This window comes from Hypanus sabinus, chromosome 18 (assembly GCF_030144855.1).
Source record: "Hypanus sabinus isolate sHypSab1 chromosome 18, sHypSab1.hap1, whole genome shotgun sequence".
NCBI classification, from domain to species: Eukaryota; Metazoa; Chordata; class Chondrichthyes; order Myliobatiformes; family Dasyatidae; genus Hypanus; species Hypanus sabinus.
In genome coordinates, this window is record NC_082723.1 from 13,020,297 (window position 1) to 13,033,550 (window position 13,254).

The following is a 13,254-nucleotide window of genomic DNA, read 5'->3' on the forward strand; positions in this document are numbered from 1 at the left end:
GGTTGGGTGGGACTACAATCAGAGGTCATGGGTTAAGGGTAAAAGATGAGAAGTTCAAGGGGAACGTGAGGGGAACCTTCTTCACACAGAGACATGAGAGCGTGGAATGAGTTGCCAGTACAAGTGGTGCATGCGAGCTCATTTTCAACATTTAAGAGAAGTTTGGATAGGCCCATAAATGGTAGGGGTATGGAGGGCTATGGTCCTGGTGCAGGTTAAATGGTTTCAGCATGGACAAGAAGGGCCAAAGGGCCTGTTTCTGTGTTGTACATCTCTGTGGCTCTAAGTGCAGGGATGGTTAGTGATTAAGAAGTTATAACAACATTTGCAAAACTGAACCATTATAGCAGTTTGTGGGCTGATGCTCCATTTATCTTTCTTGTACCCTTCATCCAATCTCATCCTTGCAATCTCCTGTTTTCTTTATTCGTGTGGTAGCAAGCACCAGACTCGCAAGGTAAAGAAATTTCTCCTAAAATCCCTTTTGGATCTATGAAAGTTCAAAGTAAATTTATTATCAAAGTACGCATATGTCACCATATACAACCCTGAGATTCATTTTCTTGTAGGCATAGTCAAATCTATAGAATAATGACTATAAGGGAATCAAAGAAAGACTGCCCAACAAGGGTGATCAGCCAGAGGATAGCAGACAACAAACTGTGCAAGCAGAAAAAGAATAAACAACATTAATAAATATATAAGCAATACATTTTGAGAACATAAGATGATGAGCCCTTGAAAGTGGAGTCCTTTGGTTGTGAGAACAATTCAGCGATGGGGCAAATGAGGTTACCCCCTTGGGTTCGAGAGCCTAGTGGTTGAGTGGTTGTCACTGTTCCTGAACTGGGTGGTGCAAGTCCTGAGGGTCTTCTACTTTCATCCTGATGGCAGCAGCAAGAAGAGAGCATGTCCTGGGTTGTGGGAGTCCCTGATAATGGATGCTGCTTTCCTGCGATGGCCTTTCATGTAGATGTGCTCAGTGGTTGAAAGGGCTTTACTTGTGAAGGACTGGGCCGTATCCACTACTCTTTGTAGGATTTTTCATTCAAGGGCACTGGTGCTCGAGCGAATCAATGCACCCTCCATGACACATCTATAGTCTGTCAAAATTTTAGATGTCATGCCGAATCTCCGCAAACCTAAAAGGAAGTTGAGGAGCTGCTATGCTTTCTTCATAATTCCACTTTTGTGCTGAGCCCAGGACCAATTCTCCAAAATAATAACACCTAGGAATTTAAAGTTGCTAACCCTCTCCACCTCTGATCCTCCAATGATGACTAGCTCATGGATCTCTGGTTTCCTTCTCCTGAAGTCTATAATCAGCTCCATGGTCTTGCTGACATTGAGTGAGAGGTTGCTGTTATCGTACCACTCAGTCAGACTTTCAATTTTCCTCCTATATTCTGATTCAACGCCTCCTTTGATTCAGCCAACGGCAGAGATATCATTAGTAATTTTGAATATGGTACAGTATATATGGCGTTAACAATGATCTTAATTTATATTCCCTGGATTTAGTCTCAGGCAAAGATGGAAATACTTTCCACGTGGCTGCCTTATCAAATCTCTCTACAATCTTAGACCTTTATGCATGTGTACATTTCTTAGAATGTACACTCAGTGACCACTTTATTAGGTACCAGTGATGAAATGGAGTGGAACCCTGTGTGGTCTTCTGCTGCTGTGGCCCATCCACTTCAAGGTTTGATGTATTGTGCGTTCAGAGATGCTCTTTTGCACACCCCCGTTGTTATGCATGTTTTTTTTTGAGTTACTGTCACCTTTCTGTCAGCTTGAACCAGTCTGAATGTTCTTCCCTGACCTCTTTTATTAACAAGGCATTTTTTTTGGCCCACAGAACTGCTGCTCACTGGATGTTTTTTTTTGTTTGTTTTACACACCATTCTTCTGTAAACTCCAGGAACTGTAGTGCATGAAAACCCCCAATAATTCATCAAGGTTTTCTCAGATACTTAAACAATGCCATCTGGCACCAAGAATCATTTCCTAGTCAAAGTCACTTTGGTCATATTACTTTCCCATTCTGATGTTTGGTCTGAACAACAACTGAACCTCTTGACCATGTCTGAATGCTTTTATGCATTGAGTTCCTGCCACATGATTGGCTGATTCAATATTTATAGGTGCCTAATAAAGTGGCAACTGAATGTATATTTCTATGGAAAGAAACCAGTTTAATGGATCAGTATCGCTGCTTATCATGAACTTGATGCTGAGTTACTCAGTTTTGGCAATAGTACCAATTGTGAGTGCTTAGTTACAGTGACTGTCCACAGTTTATATTGAAGGTCATCTTTGCTGAAGGTTTGGAGCTCTCTGCACACATTGGTAATGATTAAATATTCAATGAGATGTACAGTTGTAATCACTCGCATGGATAGCCAAATATACATTATTTTTGAGGATCATTCACTGAAAGGCAATTGGTTGAATTCTGTCATACTAATTTAAAACACTAAATGAGAGAAAAAGGGTCAAGTGCTTTCCTGGCTAATAAAGACTTCCTGGGCTTCCAGCTGGGTACGGGTATCGATTATAACTGATGGTCCAATGTCAAACTCTGCTATCTTCTTCAGGGATGATGCCTGGGAGGAGTTTGTTTGTAATAAATGAGAGAATTAACCTGTTAGTCATGGCACATTGTGAAGCACTTCCCTTTTGACATTCTAGTTAGAAAACAAAACCACTTCCAATTATAAGCATGGAGAAAAGATGGCCTTCATTATCTTTGCTGGTCTGGTGCCAAGGACAAACCCAAGGGTTATGTGTTTAAGTGGACGGCTTTCTGGAAAATTCATGGTGGGAAAAATAAAGTACTGATGACTGCATGCAGCTATAACCACGACAACGTAAAGGAGGGATTAGGATATAATGCAATGGTTTTCAGCTTTGCTAGGACACTAATGCTGCAATGTAATACTGTCACCGGGACTTTGACCTGACTTCAGAGAGGCACTGTATGAGGAGGGAACTGATATTTTGAATTAAGCTTGATGTTGAGCTACTAATAAAATGCAGAAAAATTTGCCCAGGCCATTTCTAATGATTGATACCTCCACCATTCAGCTATGCTGCCAAGAATTTGTATTTATTAAACCACAAGGATTCAGCAATGATATAAATTTTACAGAATCTGAAATATCAGTATTCAACTGGTTGATTCTCATATATTTAATACTCCATAAAGAATAAACCTATATTAGTGTGAAACCTGTCTTAGAACATATCTGAAATGTCCTTGTCATTGATTGAGATGTTTATAGACTGCGAAACCTGTCTTTCCATTTTTAAGAACAGAGACCTTCTAGCTGAGAGAGCTGGCTCTTGAACTGAGTAGCAGAACTGAGGCTGCAATCCATTTTGCTGCTGATAATGGTATAAATGAGATCCAATGCTCCTGTTTCACTGACATTTGAAGGACAGTTGTGCTCCATTTTCTGCCTCCATGTAATTGTATGCTTGGTCACTGTAACCTTTATTTTCAGTTTTGCACTAATTATGATTCACATTCAAATTTTTTTTTGTTAAATTACAGTAAAACTCATAATCTCAAGAGATTCTGAAGATGCTGGAAATCTAGAGTATCACACACAACATGCTGGAGGAACTCAGCATGTCAGTCTTCATCTATGGAGAGGAATGAATAGTCAGCGTTTTGGATCACCCACCTATCTTCTCCATCAGTTGGCTTCACCTATCACCTGCCAGCTTATACTCCTTTCCCTCTTCCCACCTTCTTAATTTGGCTTCTTCTGTCTTCTTTTCCACACCTGATGAAGGGTCTCAACCTGGCATAGATTTGGCATGTCACCTAAAACTTTGACAAACTTCTATGGATGTGTGGTGGAGAGTATTTTTACTGGTTGTATCATGACTTGGTATGGAAACACTAATGCCCTTGAATGGAAAATCCTACAAGAAGTAGTGGATATGGTCCAATCCATCACAGGTTAAGCCCTCCCCACCACTGAGCACATTATACATGGAGCTCTGTCGCAGGAAAGCAGTATCCATCATCAAGGACTGCCACAATCTAGGCAAGCTCTCTTCTCATTGTTGACATCAGGAAGAAAACACAGGAGCCTCAGGACCCACACCATCATATTCAGGAACAATTATTACCCCACAACCATCAGGCTCTTGAACTGATGGAGATTATTTCACTCAATTTCACTTACCCTATCTCTGAACTGTTCCACACCTATGGACTCACTTTCAAGGGCACTTCATCTCATGTTCTTGATATTTATTGATTAATTATTTATTATTATTTCTTTTTTTTGTATTTGCACAGTTTGTTGTCTGTTGCACATTGATTGTTTGTCCTGAAGAAGGGTTTGACCCGAAGCGTCGACGGTTTACTCTTTTCCTTAGATACTGCCTGACCTGCTGAGTTCCTCCAGCATTTTGTATGTGTTCCTGTGTATTTTCAGCATCTACAGACTTTCTCATGTTTTTGATTTTTTTTCTGTCCTGTTGGGTGCAACCTTTGACTGATTCTATTGTGTGTCTTGTATTTACTGTGAATAGCCACAAGAAGATGAATCTCAGGGTTGTGTATGGTGACATACATGTACTTTGATAATAAACTTACTTTGAACTTCAAGATAGCAGATTATCAGACTTTAACTGTTTTTAGAATGGATAGTATAAACTGGTCAATGTAAGTTTGCATTATATCAGCCTGTTCAATGATAGCACATTAACATCAATGTGTCATTCAATGGTTGAAAGTTGCACTCTCAGTTTCATCCCTAGCAGTTCTGAATAGGATCAGAACCTCTAAACATTGTTGCAATGGCAATGAACTATCCAGGGGCATCTTCACATTCAGCTATCATCAGTTTATTTGTATTACATACCTGTACTGATGTAAGCATGTTCTTGGGCTGGTGACAACCCTGAGAAGTCTACAATTTAGGCACCTACTCATAGGTGCCTAACGAAAACACTGGTTAGCCTTCTCCATGAACCATTTGTGGAGGATGATCCCAGAATAGTTTGGGGAATATTCTGTGGTGTGAAGATAATCACAGTGATCAGTAATGTACAATCTGAAAGGATTCATTTATCCAGTCCTGCTTAAGGATCTCGGCCCGAAACATCAACTATTTACTCTCTTCCATTGATGCTGCCTGGCCTGCTGAGTCCTCTAGCATTTTAAGTGTGTTGCTAGGATTCATTAATAATCTGGTTATTGGAAACTTATAACCACCTGTGTAGTACAGGGACTGGTAATGCTACCCTTGCTGTTAACTATATACATTTACGGTCTGAATGCAAGTGTAGGAGATATGGTGAATTGGCAACATGGACAGAGTAATGGCCAATATAATTCAATTCTGAAAACCAGTAAGGGGCCGTATGGTAGTGTAATGATTAGTGTAACGTTATTACTGTGCCAGTGAGCTAGGTTCAATTCCCACCACTCTCTGTAAGGAGTTTGTACATTCTGTCTGTGACCGAATGCGTTTTCCTCCGAGTGCTCAGGTTTTCTCCCACATTCCAAAGGTGTGAGGGTTGGTTAATTGGTCACATAAATGTAAATGGTTGGTATGGGATCATGGGGCCATCAGGGCTCATTACCGTGCTGTATCTCTAAATGTGAAAAATATGAGGTGCTGGTTTTGAGAGGACTAGTGAAAAATAAATGGTAGGACCCAGAGAGGAAATGAAGAACAGAAAGAGTTTCCTATATATATAAAAGGATTTCTGAAGACAGCAGCATATAACGTAGTTGAGAAAGCACATGGGATGATTATTTTTATTGGCCAGGGCGCTGAATATAAAAGTGGGGGAGCAGGTGGTATTATTGTACAACCATATTAAAATAATTGGGCTTTGGCTAAGGTACTAGGTGTAGATTTGGTCACTGCACTAGAGGAAGGATGCAGTTGCACTGGAGAGAATGTAAAAGAAGGTCTTCAGAATGTCACCTCAGATGGAATGGTTCAGCCTAGAAAAGAGTGGAGATGCTGGGTTTGTTGTCCCTGGAGTGGAAAAGGTTGTGGGGTAACCTGACTTGAGAGTGTACCTTGATTGTATAGTGAGAATCATTTCACCATTGAAGGGGTCCATAATCACGGGCTATGAGTAAAGTCAAGATGCATGAGAGGGTGTGAAAATTTTGTTTCACCCAGAGAATGGTTGAAATTGGGATCACACTACTTGAGAGAATGGTGGAGGCAGGTACTCTCGTCATATTTAAGAGGTAATTAAATAAGCACATGAAGCACTTTGGTATAGAAGGCTAAGGGCTAAGTGTTGGACAGTGGGGATTGGTATAGTTAGGTGAATGATATTTAGCATGAACATGGTGAGCAAAAGGGGCCGTTTCTATGCTGTATGATTCTATTATTCTAGGATAAAATTTCAAACTGAGATTGAAAGTGATTTCATTCAGTCTGAAGCCAAAATCTAGATGAAGTGAAGAAGGCCGTGAAGTTATGAGCTGTGATTGCTACTGTCATGCTCCGGTCCGTGAAGTCTGCATTCCGGTTCGCGGTCCAGTCCATACATCCTTATTCTGGGTTTTCCTGTTTTCCTTGGTTCCATTGGGTGCCTTAATTGAGGCACCTGATTTTCGTTTTGGGCTGGCTCCATAAATGGCTTCAGGATTCAGCTTCAGGCTGCTGGACTGCTCCCTCCCTGGAATTGATATGTGTGTGTGCGTGTGCGTGAGTGTGTGTGTGTGTGAGTGTGTGTGTGTGTGAGTGTGTGAGTGTGTGTGTGAGTGTGTGAGTGTGTGTGTGAGTGTGAGTGTGTGTGTGAGTGTGTGTGTGTGTGTGCGTGCGTGTGCGTGTGCGTGTGCGCGCGTGCGTGCGTGTGCGTGTGCGCGCGTGCGTGCGTGTGCGTGTGCGTGTGCGCGCCTTGCCCAGCCTGGTGCTGGAGATTCTGTGTCTGAGTCCTTGGCAGTTATCCTTATCAAGCATCCTCTGCAGTCATCTTGGCCCTGTGTCCAAGAAAGGGTCCTGGCCCTATGCTCCAAGGAGGAGTCTTGGCCCTGTACCCAAGAGCCTAACTAAGCCTAGTCCAAGAGCCTCATCCTGTGCTGGAGATTCCTCACCCTGCCCGGTGCTGGAGTTCCCTTGGCCTGTGCTGGAGATTCCTCACCCTGCCCGGTGCTGGAGCTCCCTTGGCCTGTGCTGGAGATTCCTCACCCTGCCCGGTGCTGGAGTTCCCTTGGCCTGTGCTGGAGATTCCTCACCCTGCCCGGTGCTGCCCTTGTCCTGTGCTAGAGATTCCTTGCCCAGCCTGGTGCTAGAGTTCCCCTGTTGTGTCCAGGAGTCTTTTGTCCTGTCCAAGCCACGTCCAAGGACCTTGTCCTGTCCAAGCCATGGCTTTGTGTTCTCATCCTGTCATGTGCCTTGTCCTGTGCAGGAGTTCCATGTCCGGTCCTGTAGTCATGTCTCGTCCTCGTCTAGATCTGGGGTCTGAGCCTGAGTCAAGATCCAGGTTCTGGGTCCCTGTCCAGTCTCTGGCTCGGAGTCCATGCCCAGGCTCCTAGTTCCAAGTTCCATGTCCTGGTCAATGCTTTCCTGGTCTTGGTCCTAGCCCTGGCCCTGAATCCTAGTCTCATCCAAGAGAAAGAGAACTGTAGACCAGTTAACCTGACAACAGTAGGATAAGTACTAGAATCCATTACTAAATTAGTGATAGGAGAGAATTTAGAAAATGATATTAAGTTAGGGCAGGGCCTACATGGATTTATAAAATTGAATCTAAGAGTGTTTTGAAGTTTAACTAGTAGATTAGATAGGGGAGAAACAGTAAATATGACGTACTTTCAGAAGACCTCTGTTAAATTATAAAATACGGTTATTAAATTATGCATCATAATGGACAGAAAACAAAAAGCAAGAATATTTTGTGAGATTTGAACTAGTTTGACTACTGCAATAGCTTCGTTTAGATTTTGACTATTTTCAAAGCTGTTGGGTTCCTTCTGCAATGAAATGCCTGACCATTCTTGAATTACTTTTCATGGCCATGGCTGCCTTGGAAATCTGGCAAGAACGGTATAAGTGTTCAACCCTCCCCAGAATTTTTTTAGCTGGGTTAAAAACATGCTGCTGGAGAAAATCTGTGTGTCAGTCAGCATCTCGGGAGACAGGGGGTCAGTTAATGTTCTGTGTTTAGACCCTGCGTTGGATTTACCTAAGTACTCTGCTCAGAATTTAGGCTGGTCTACTAACTTGGGTTAGCCTGGAGTGACTGAACTGAGTGTTAAAACATTGTTTTGGACCTGAGCATCCTCTTTCTGTTCTTAAATGACTGTGAAATGTAAGAAACCAGCCCTCAGCTTAAATGCTTTCATTAAATGTTTTGGCATTGCTCTGGTTCTGTGAGTAACGATGGTAGACAAGTATAATTTGGTGAATGAGGACAAAGTGTTCCATCTCCATCCAGGACAGTTGGACTGAAAGTGTCAAGATCTATTTACTTATTGAGATACAGTGTGTAATAGGCCCGTCTAGCCCTTCAAGCTGTGCTGCACAGCAATCCCCTGATATAACCCCTGGCCGAATCATGGGACAATTTACAATGACAAATTAACCTACCAACCGGTATGTCTTTGGACTGTGGGAGGAAACCAACGTGCCCAGGGAAAACGTACAAACACCTTACCGATGTTAACGATAGGTACAATTCTTACTTCAAGCAATAACTATTATACTATGAAGTAGTAGGGCGGAGCTTACACTTGCCAAACTTGTAATTCTTACATCTCTGTTGCTATTTCAAAGGGGAACATGAAGTACTCAGAATTTTACTGAACTTTAAACGTAAGGTACAATGACGTCTGGGCCTGCCAGAGTATGAACGTTAAACTTGTTGAAGAAAAAAACGGTCTACATTTGTATTTTACCTTTGATTCAAATTAATTTAGGAAATCACAAAACACTTCACAGTCCACGAAGAATAACACTGGGCAACAAAGTTTTTGGAAGTGTTGCCCGGTCAGAATTTTTCTTGATAGTGCTTGAAGCTGAATACCAGTATAATTTCAGACTACTTGTATCACTTAAAAATTTGAAAAAAAACAAGAAATTAACTTTTATTGAATATAATGCATTTAATTGCATGACAGTGCTGACATTTTGCAATAGTTCAACCAACCTAAAAATGTTTTGTTGATGATTTAAGTTTGTGCTCAGTGTCTGAGGCTTCTCAATTAAATATACAATGATAATCAGCCAGCATTCATGGATTCCAGTTGCTGTAATGTCGTTTCTGCATGACTGTAATGTCCTGGTGAAACCTTTCACCGTGCTCATCACTGACAGCACCTAAATTTGCCCAGAAGAAGCCTAAATGGGAATGCTGAAAGTTAATCTTTAGTGATATGTTACACTTCATAGATTTGTATGCTTGAAGCATTTTGTTAACCAGCTGTGCGTAGTTTGGTGCACTGTAGTTGCCAAGAAAATTTTCAATGAATCCTTGGAAGCCTTCCATGTGTTTTGCTCCGGTCCCACTAAAAGATCTTTGAATTGCCTGTCGTTGATGACCTGTTTGATTTGTGGACCAATAAGAAAGCTGTCCGTAATATTGCCATCAGCTATTCTCACAAATTATGTATTGAAATAACAAATATGGGCATTTTTTTAAAAAATGGTGTGTGATAGGGAAATTTCATGGTGATTTTCATGATCAGCAGCCCAAAATCCTTAAGGTACATCCAAAGGTATTCAGGAAGTAAAATCTTTTGTCCAGTGTAATCAATCTTTTAATATAGGAAATGTCATGATCAATTTATCCAAAATAAGACCTCACAATGAGCTATGTGACAATGACACAAAAATCCTTTTTGGTTATCTTTCTGTCCAGAACGTGGGACCCTGAGCACTTGCTTACTCCAATGGTCAGATGGGTCCTCAGTTTAACAGTATATCTGATGCACACCACCCTGACAGTGCAATGTTCCTCTAGTATTTTGATTGTGTGCCCGTCTGGATTAGGCCCTGAAGTCTCTGCAGTCTGACTCGGAGGTGAGAATGCTAAAAATCATGTCTCGGCTGACAAACTGTGTGCATTCTTCTGGCCTCTAAGTACAGTGCATCACTCAATGAAGCATTGATCATTACTGCCACATATCATTGCCCTTGAAAGAGATGATGCTGACTTTCATATTTCAGGGAATGAAACTGTCATCCAACTAAATTCATACACTGATGAGAAAAATTATTTGACTCTTTGGACATAATTCAACCCTCCTTCTGCCTCCAATAGGTTTGGTTTCAGAACCGAAGAGCAAAGGAGAAACGATTGAAGAAAGATGCTGGCAGGCAGAGATGGGGTCAGTATTTCAGGAACATCAAAAGATCCAGAGCAAGCTCCAAATCAGATAAAGACAGTGCGCAAGATGATGGGGTGGCCAGCGATGCAGAAGTGTCCTTCATAGGTTTGTACATGTCAGAATCTGAGTGCTTTTCATAATAAACCCTGCAGTTAGCTTCTCAGGACTATTATAACACTGGGAGAATGCTTAAAGGCTGGGATTGTTCCAGTCAGAATAGAAAAGATTAAACGAACAGAATGATCTTCAAAGTTATGTGGGATTTTTAACCATTGACAGGAATGGCCACAGATTTGAGGTTATTTGCCAAAGAGTTAGGGGAGTGTGGCAGAGAATTTTATTAGTAATTCCATGAGTTTTTAAAATCTAGAATGCATTACCATAAAGACTAGTGGAAGAATATTTAATAACTTAAATTAAGTTGGATATATAGTTGAAAACTTTGTTGGGCTGCAGGGAAAGAGATGAGGGAGAGTGGGACTGACTAGTCAGGTTTTACAAAGATGTAGACATATGACCCATCTAAAGGCATAGACTGCAGATGTTGGAAGTGTTTCAACTTGAAGCATTGACAATTCCTTTCCCATCACAGATGTTGTTTAACCCAGTGAGTTCATCCAGCAGGCTGTTGCTGTTCTAAAGGTGCCATGAGTCCAATAGGTTCTCTACAATAAGTCCAAATGGACAATGAAAATATATGAAATTTAATAACAAAATTATCTATTTACAGAACTTCCCCATTCCAGCACCACACAACCAACTCCCTAACTTGAGGTTTTCATTTAAAATAAATTAGTATGAAATGGAGGAGTGTTCTGCTGGGGATGGTTAGCGAGAGTCTGACAAAGTTGCTGGAGAAATGCATCTAGGCCCAAGCTGCCTTGTCTCTCCTCTCTGACTACAGTGTATATACAATTCCTTATCTTGAACTCTCCAGCTTATAGAGTCAGGAACAATTCAGCATGGATACACACCCATCAGCCCGAGGAGTCCAAGCTAACCATTGCGCCCATTGAGCTAGTCCCAATTCCTGCCTTTTGTCCATATCCTTCTAAGCCTTGCTCCTTCAGCTGCTTCTCATAAATTGTACCTGCTTCGACCACTTCCTCTGGCAGCTCGTTTCATATACTCTGCACACTGCATGAAAAGGTTGTCCCTTGGGTCTCTTTCCCATCTTTCCCCTTTAACCTTAAAGTTGTGTGCCCTGATTGTGGTCTCCCCCTATCCTGGGGAAAAGATTGTCTATGCTCTAATAATTTCAAACATGTCTATGCAGACCCCTCATTCTCCTGTGTTACAAGGAAAAAAAGACCTATAAAAAAAGACCCCATCTAAAAAGTTCACCGCAAGGAGTGAATAAATATTACTGATAATTGATTACATCTATTTGGAGGAAAACTTTTTTTACACAACCTCTCCCTGTAACTCAGGACCTCTAGTCCTGGCAACATCCTGGTAAATCTTTACTGAACTCTTTCTAGTGTAACTACACATCTTTCCTGTAACATCAAACCAATCCACCTATTTATCCCAAGCTTAGGTACAGATCAATTTACAATTACCAAATAGCCTTTTAACCAGTACGTTTTTGAACGGAAGGAGGGAACCTATGGGATCACGGGATGGGCGGCCAAAGAGCGCGGGAACTGAGCTCCGAACTCCGAATCCCCGAGCATGGCGCCATTGTTTCAGGAAATATTCCGAGACGCATTTAACAAATTTCACCCAGTTCAGGCCCGTAACACTCTCAGTGGCCCAGTCAGTGCTGAGGAAGTTAAAATCTCCCACTAACATAACTATTATTCTTACAACTATGAGAATATTTCTACAATCCTGCTCCTCAAGTTTCTTCTGACTGTTGTGGGGGGGGGGGGGGGCGGGGGGATGGACACTAGAGTGATTCTCCTCTTCTAGTTTCTAAATTATACCCATATGGCCTGATTGGATATTGCCCCAGGAAAGTAATCTCTAAATATTATATTACATCCTCATTAATTCAAAAGGTTACACTGCCTCCTTGCTTATTTGTACCTCTGTCCCGCGGTGCCATCTATACCTTGGACCGCCCCTCCCTCAGCCACGTTTCTGCTATGGTTATAACATCCCAGTCTCCAGAGCCAATCCACACAGTTCATGTGCCTTACCCGTTAAACCTGGACTACCTGAAACGCACACTGTTTAACTTTTCCCTGCCTCTACTCGACTTGCTCTGCTACCTGCTGCTTTATCCATGACTTGCTCTGCTACCTGCTGCTTTATCCATGACTTGCTCTGCTACCTGCTGCTTTATCCATGACTTGCTCTGCTACCTGCTGCTTTATCCATGACTTGCTCTGCTACCTGCTGCTTTATCCATGACTTGCTCCTGAGAGTCCCACGTCCCACACTCCTCCCCTCTCCTCTCGGCCAATCTAGTTCAACTATGTTGCTCGAGCAAAATTTCCCTTTCTGATTCAAGTGCAACTTCTCCCTCTTGCCATTTTGATAATTTAAAAAAAGATTTAAATATAAAACACATCTCACGGTCTCCAAACGGTTTCCTCCAAAAAGATGTAATTATCAGTAATACTTATTCATTCCTTGCGGTGAATTTTTTTAGAATAATCCCCAGTAAAAGACCTCAGAAAATGAGGTGTTTGCAGTGGTTTTGTGAATGACTAACTAGAAATGGAGGCGAAATACTGTAGAGGGTAGAAATTTGAAATAAGACGGAAAATTATTCTGTGGAATTTGACCTGTAGTTGGATTTGATGTCACAGCTTCCCCCGGCTCGTGTCTGTTGAGCTCTCTCGAAGCGCGGGCGGAAAATATATATCTACAAAATCTTCCCGGTAAGCGGACGGCCCAGCGCTTGGGCCCTGAGAGATCGAGCGAAGTCTGGTGCCGGGTAATCTGGGAGTTGGGAAGGAACTGCTTCATCGCACGTGGGT

At 41.9% G+C, this 13,254-nt stretch overlaps 1 protein-coding gene across 1 annotated transcript in view; it reads left to right on the forward strand.

The window, feature by feature from the left end:
- The window catches only part of lhx3 (LIM homeobox 3), a 46,886-nt gene that overhangs the window by 33,136 nt on the left and 496 nt on the right, over positions 1-13,254 (forward strand). The window contains exon 5 of the mRNA XM_059993503.1: positions 10,258-10,429. Within this exon, the coding sequence (XP_059849486.1) occupies positions 10,258-10,429 (172 nt within the window). The remainder of the gene's footprint in view (positions 1-10,257; positions 10,430-13,254) is intronic.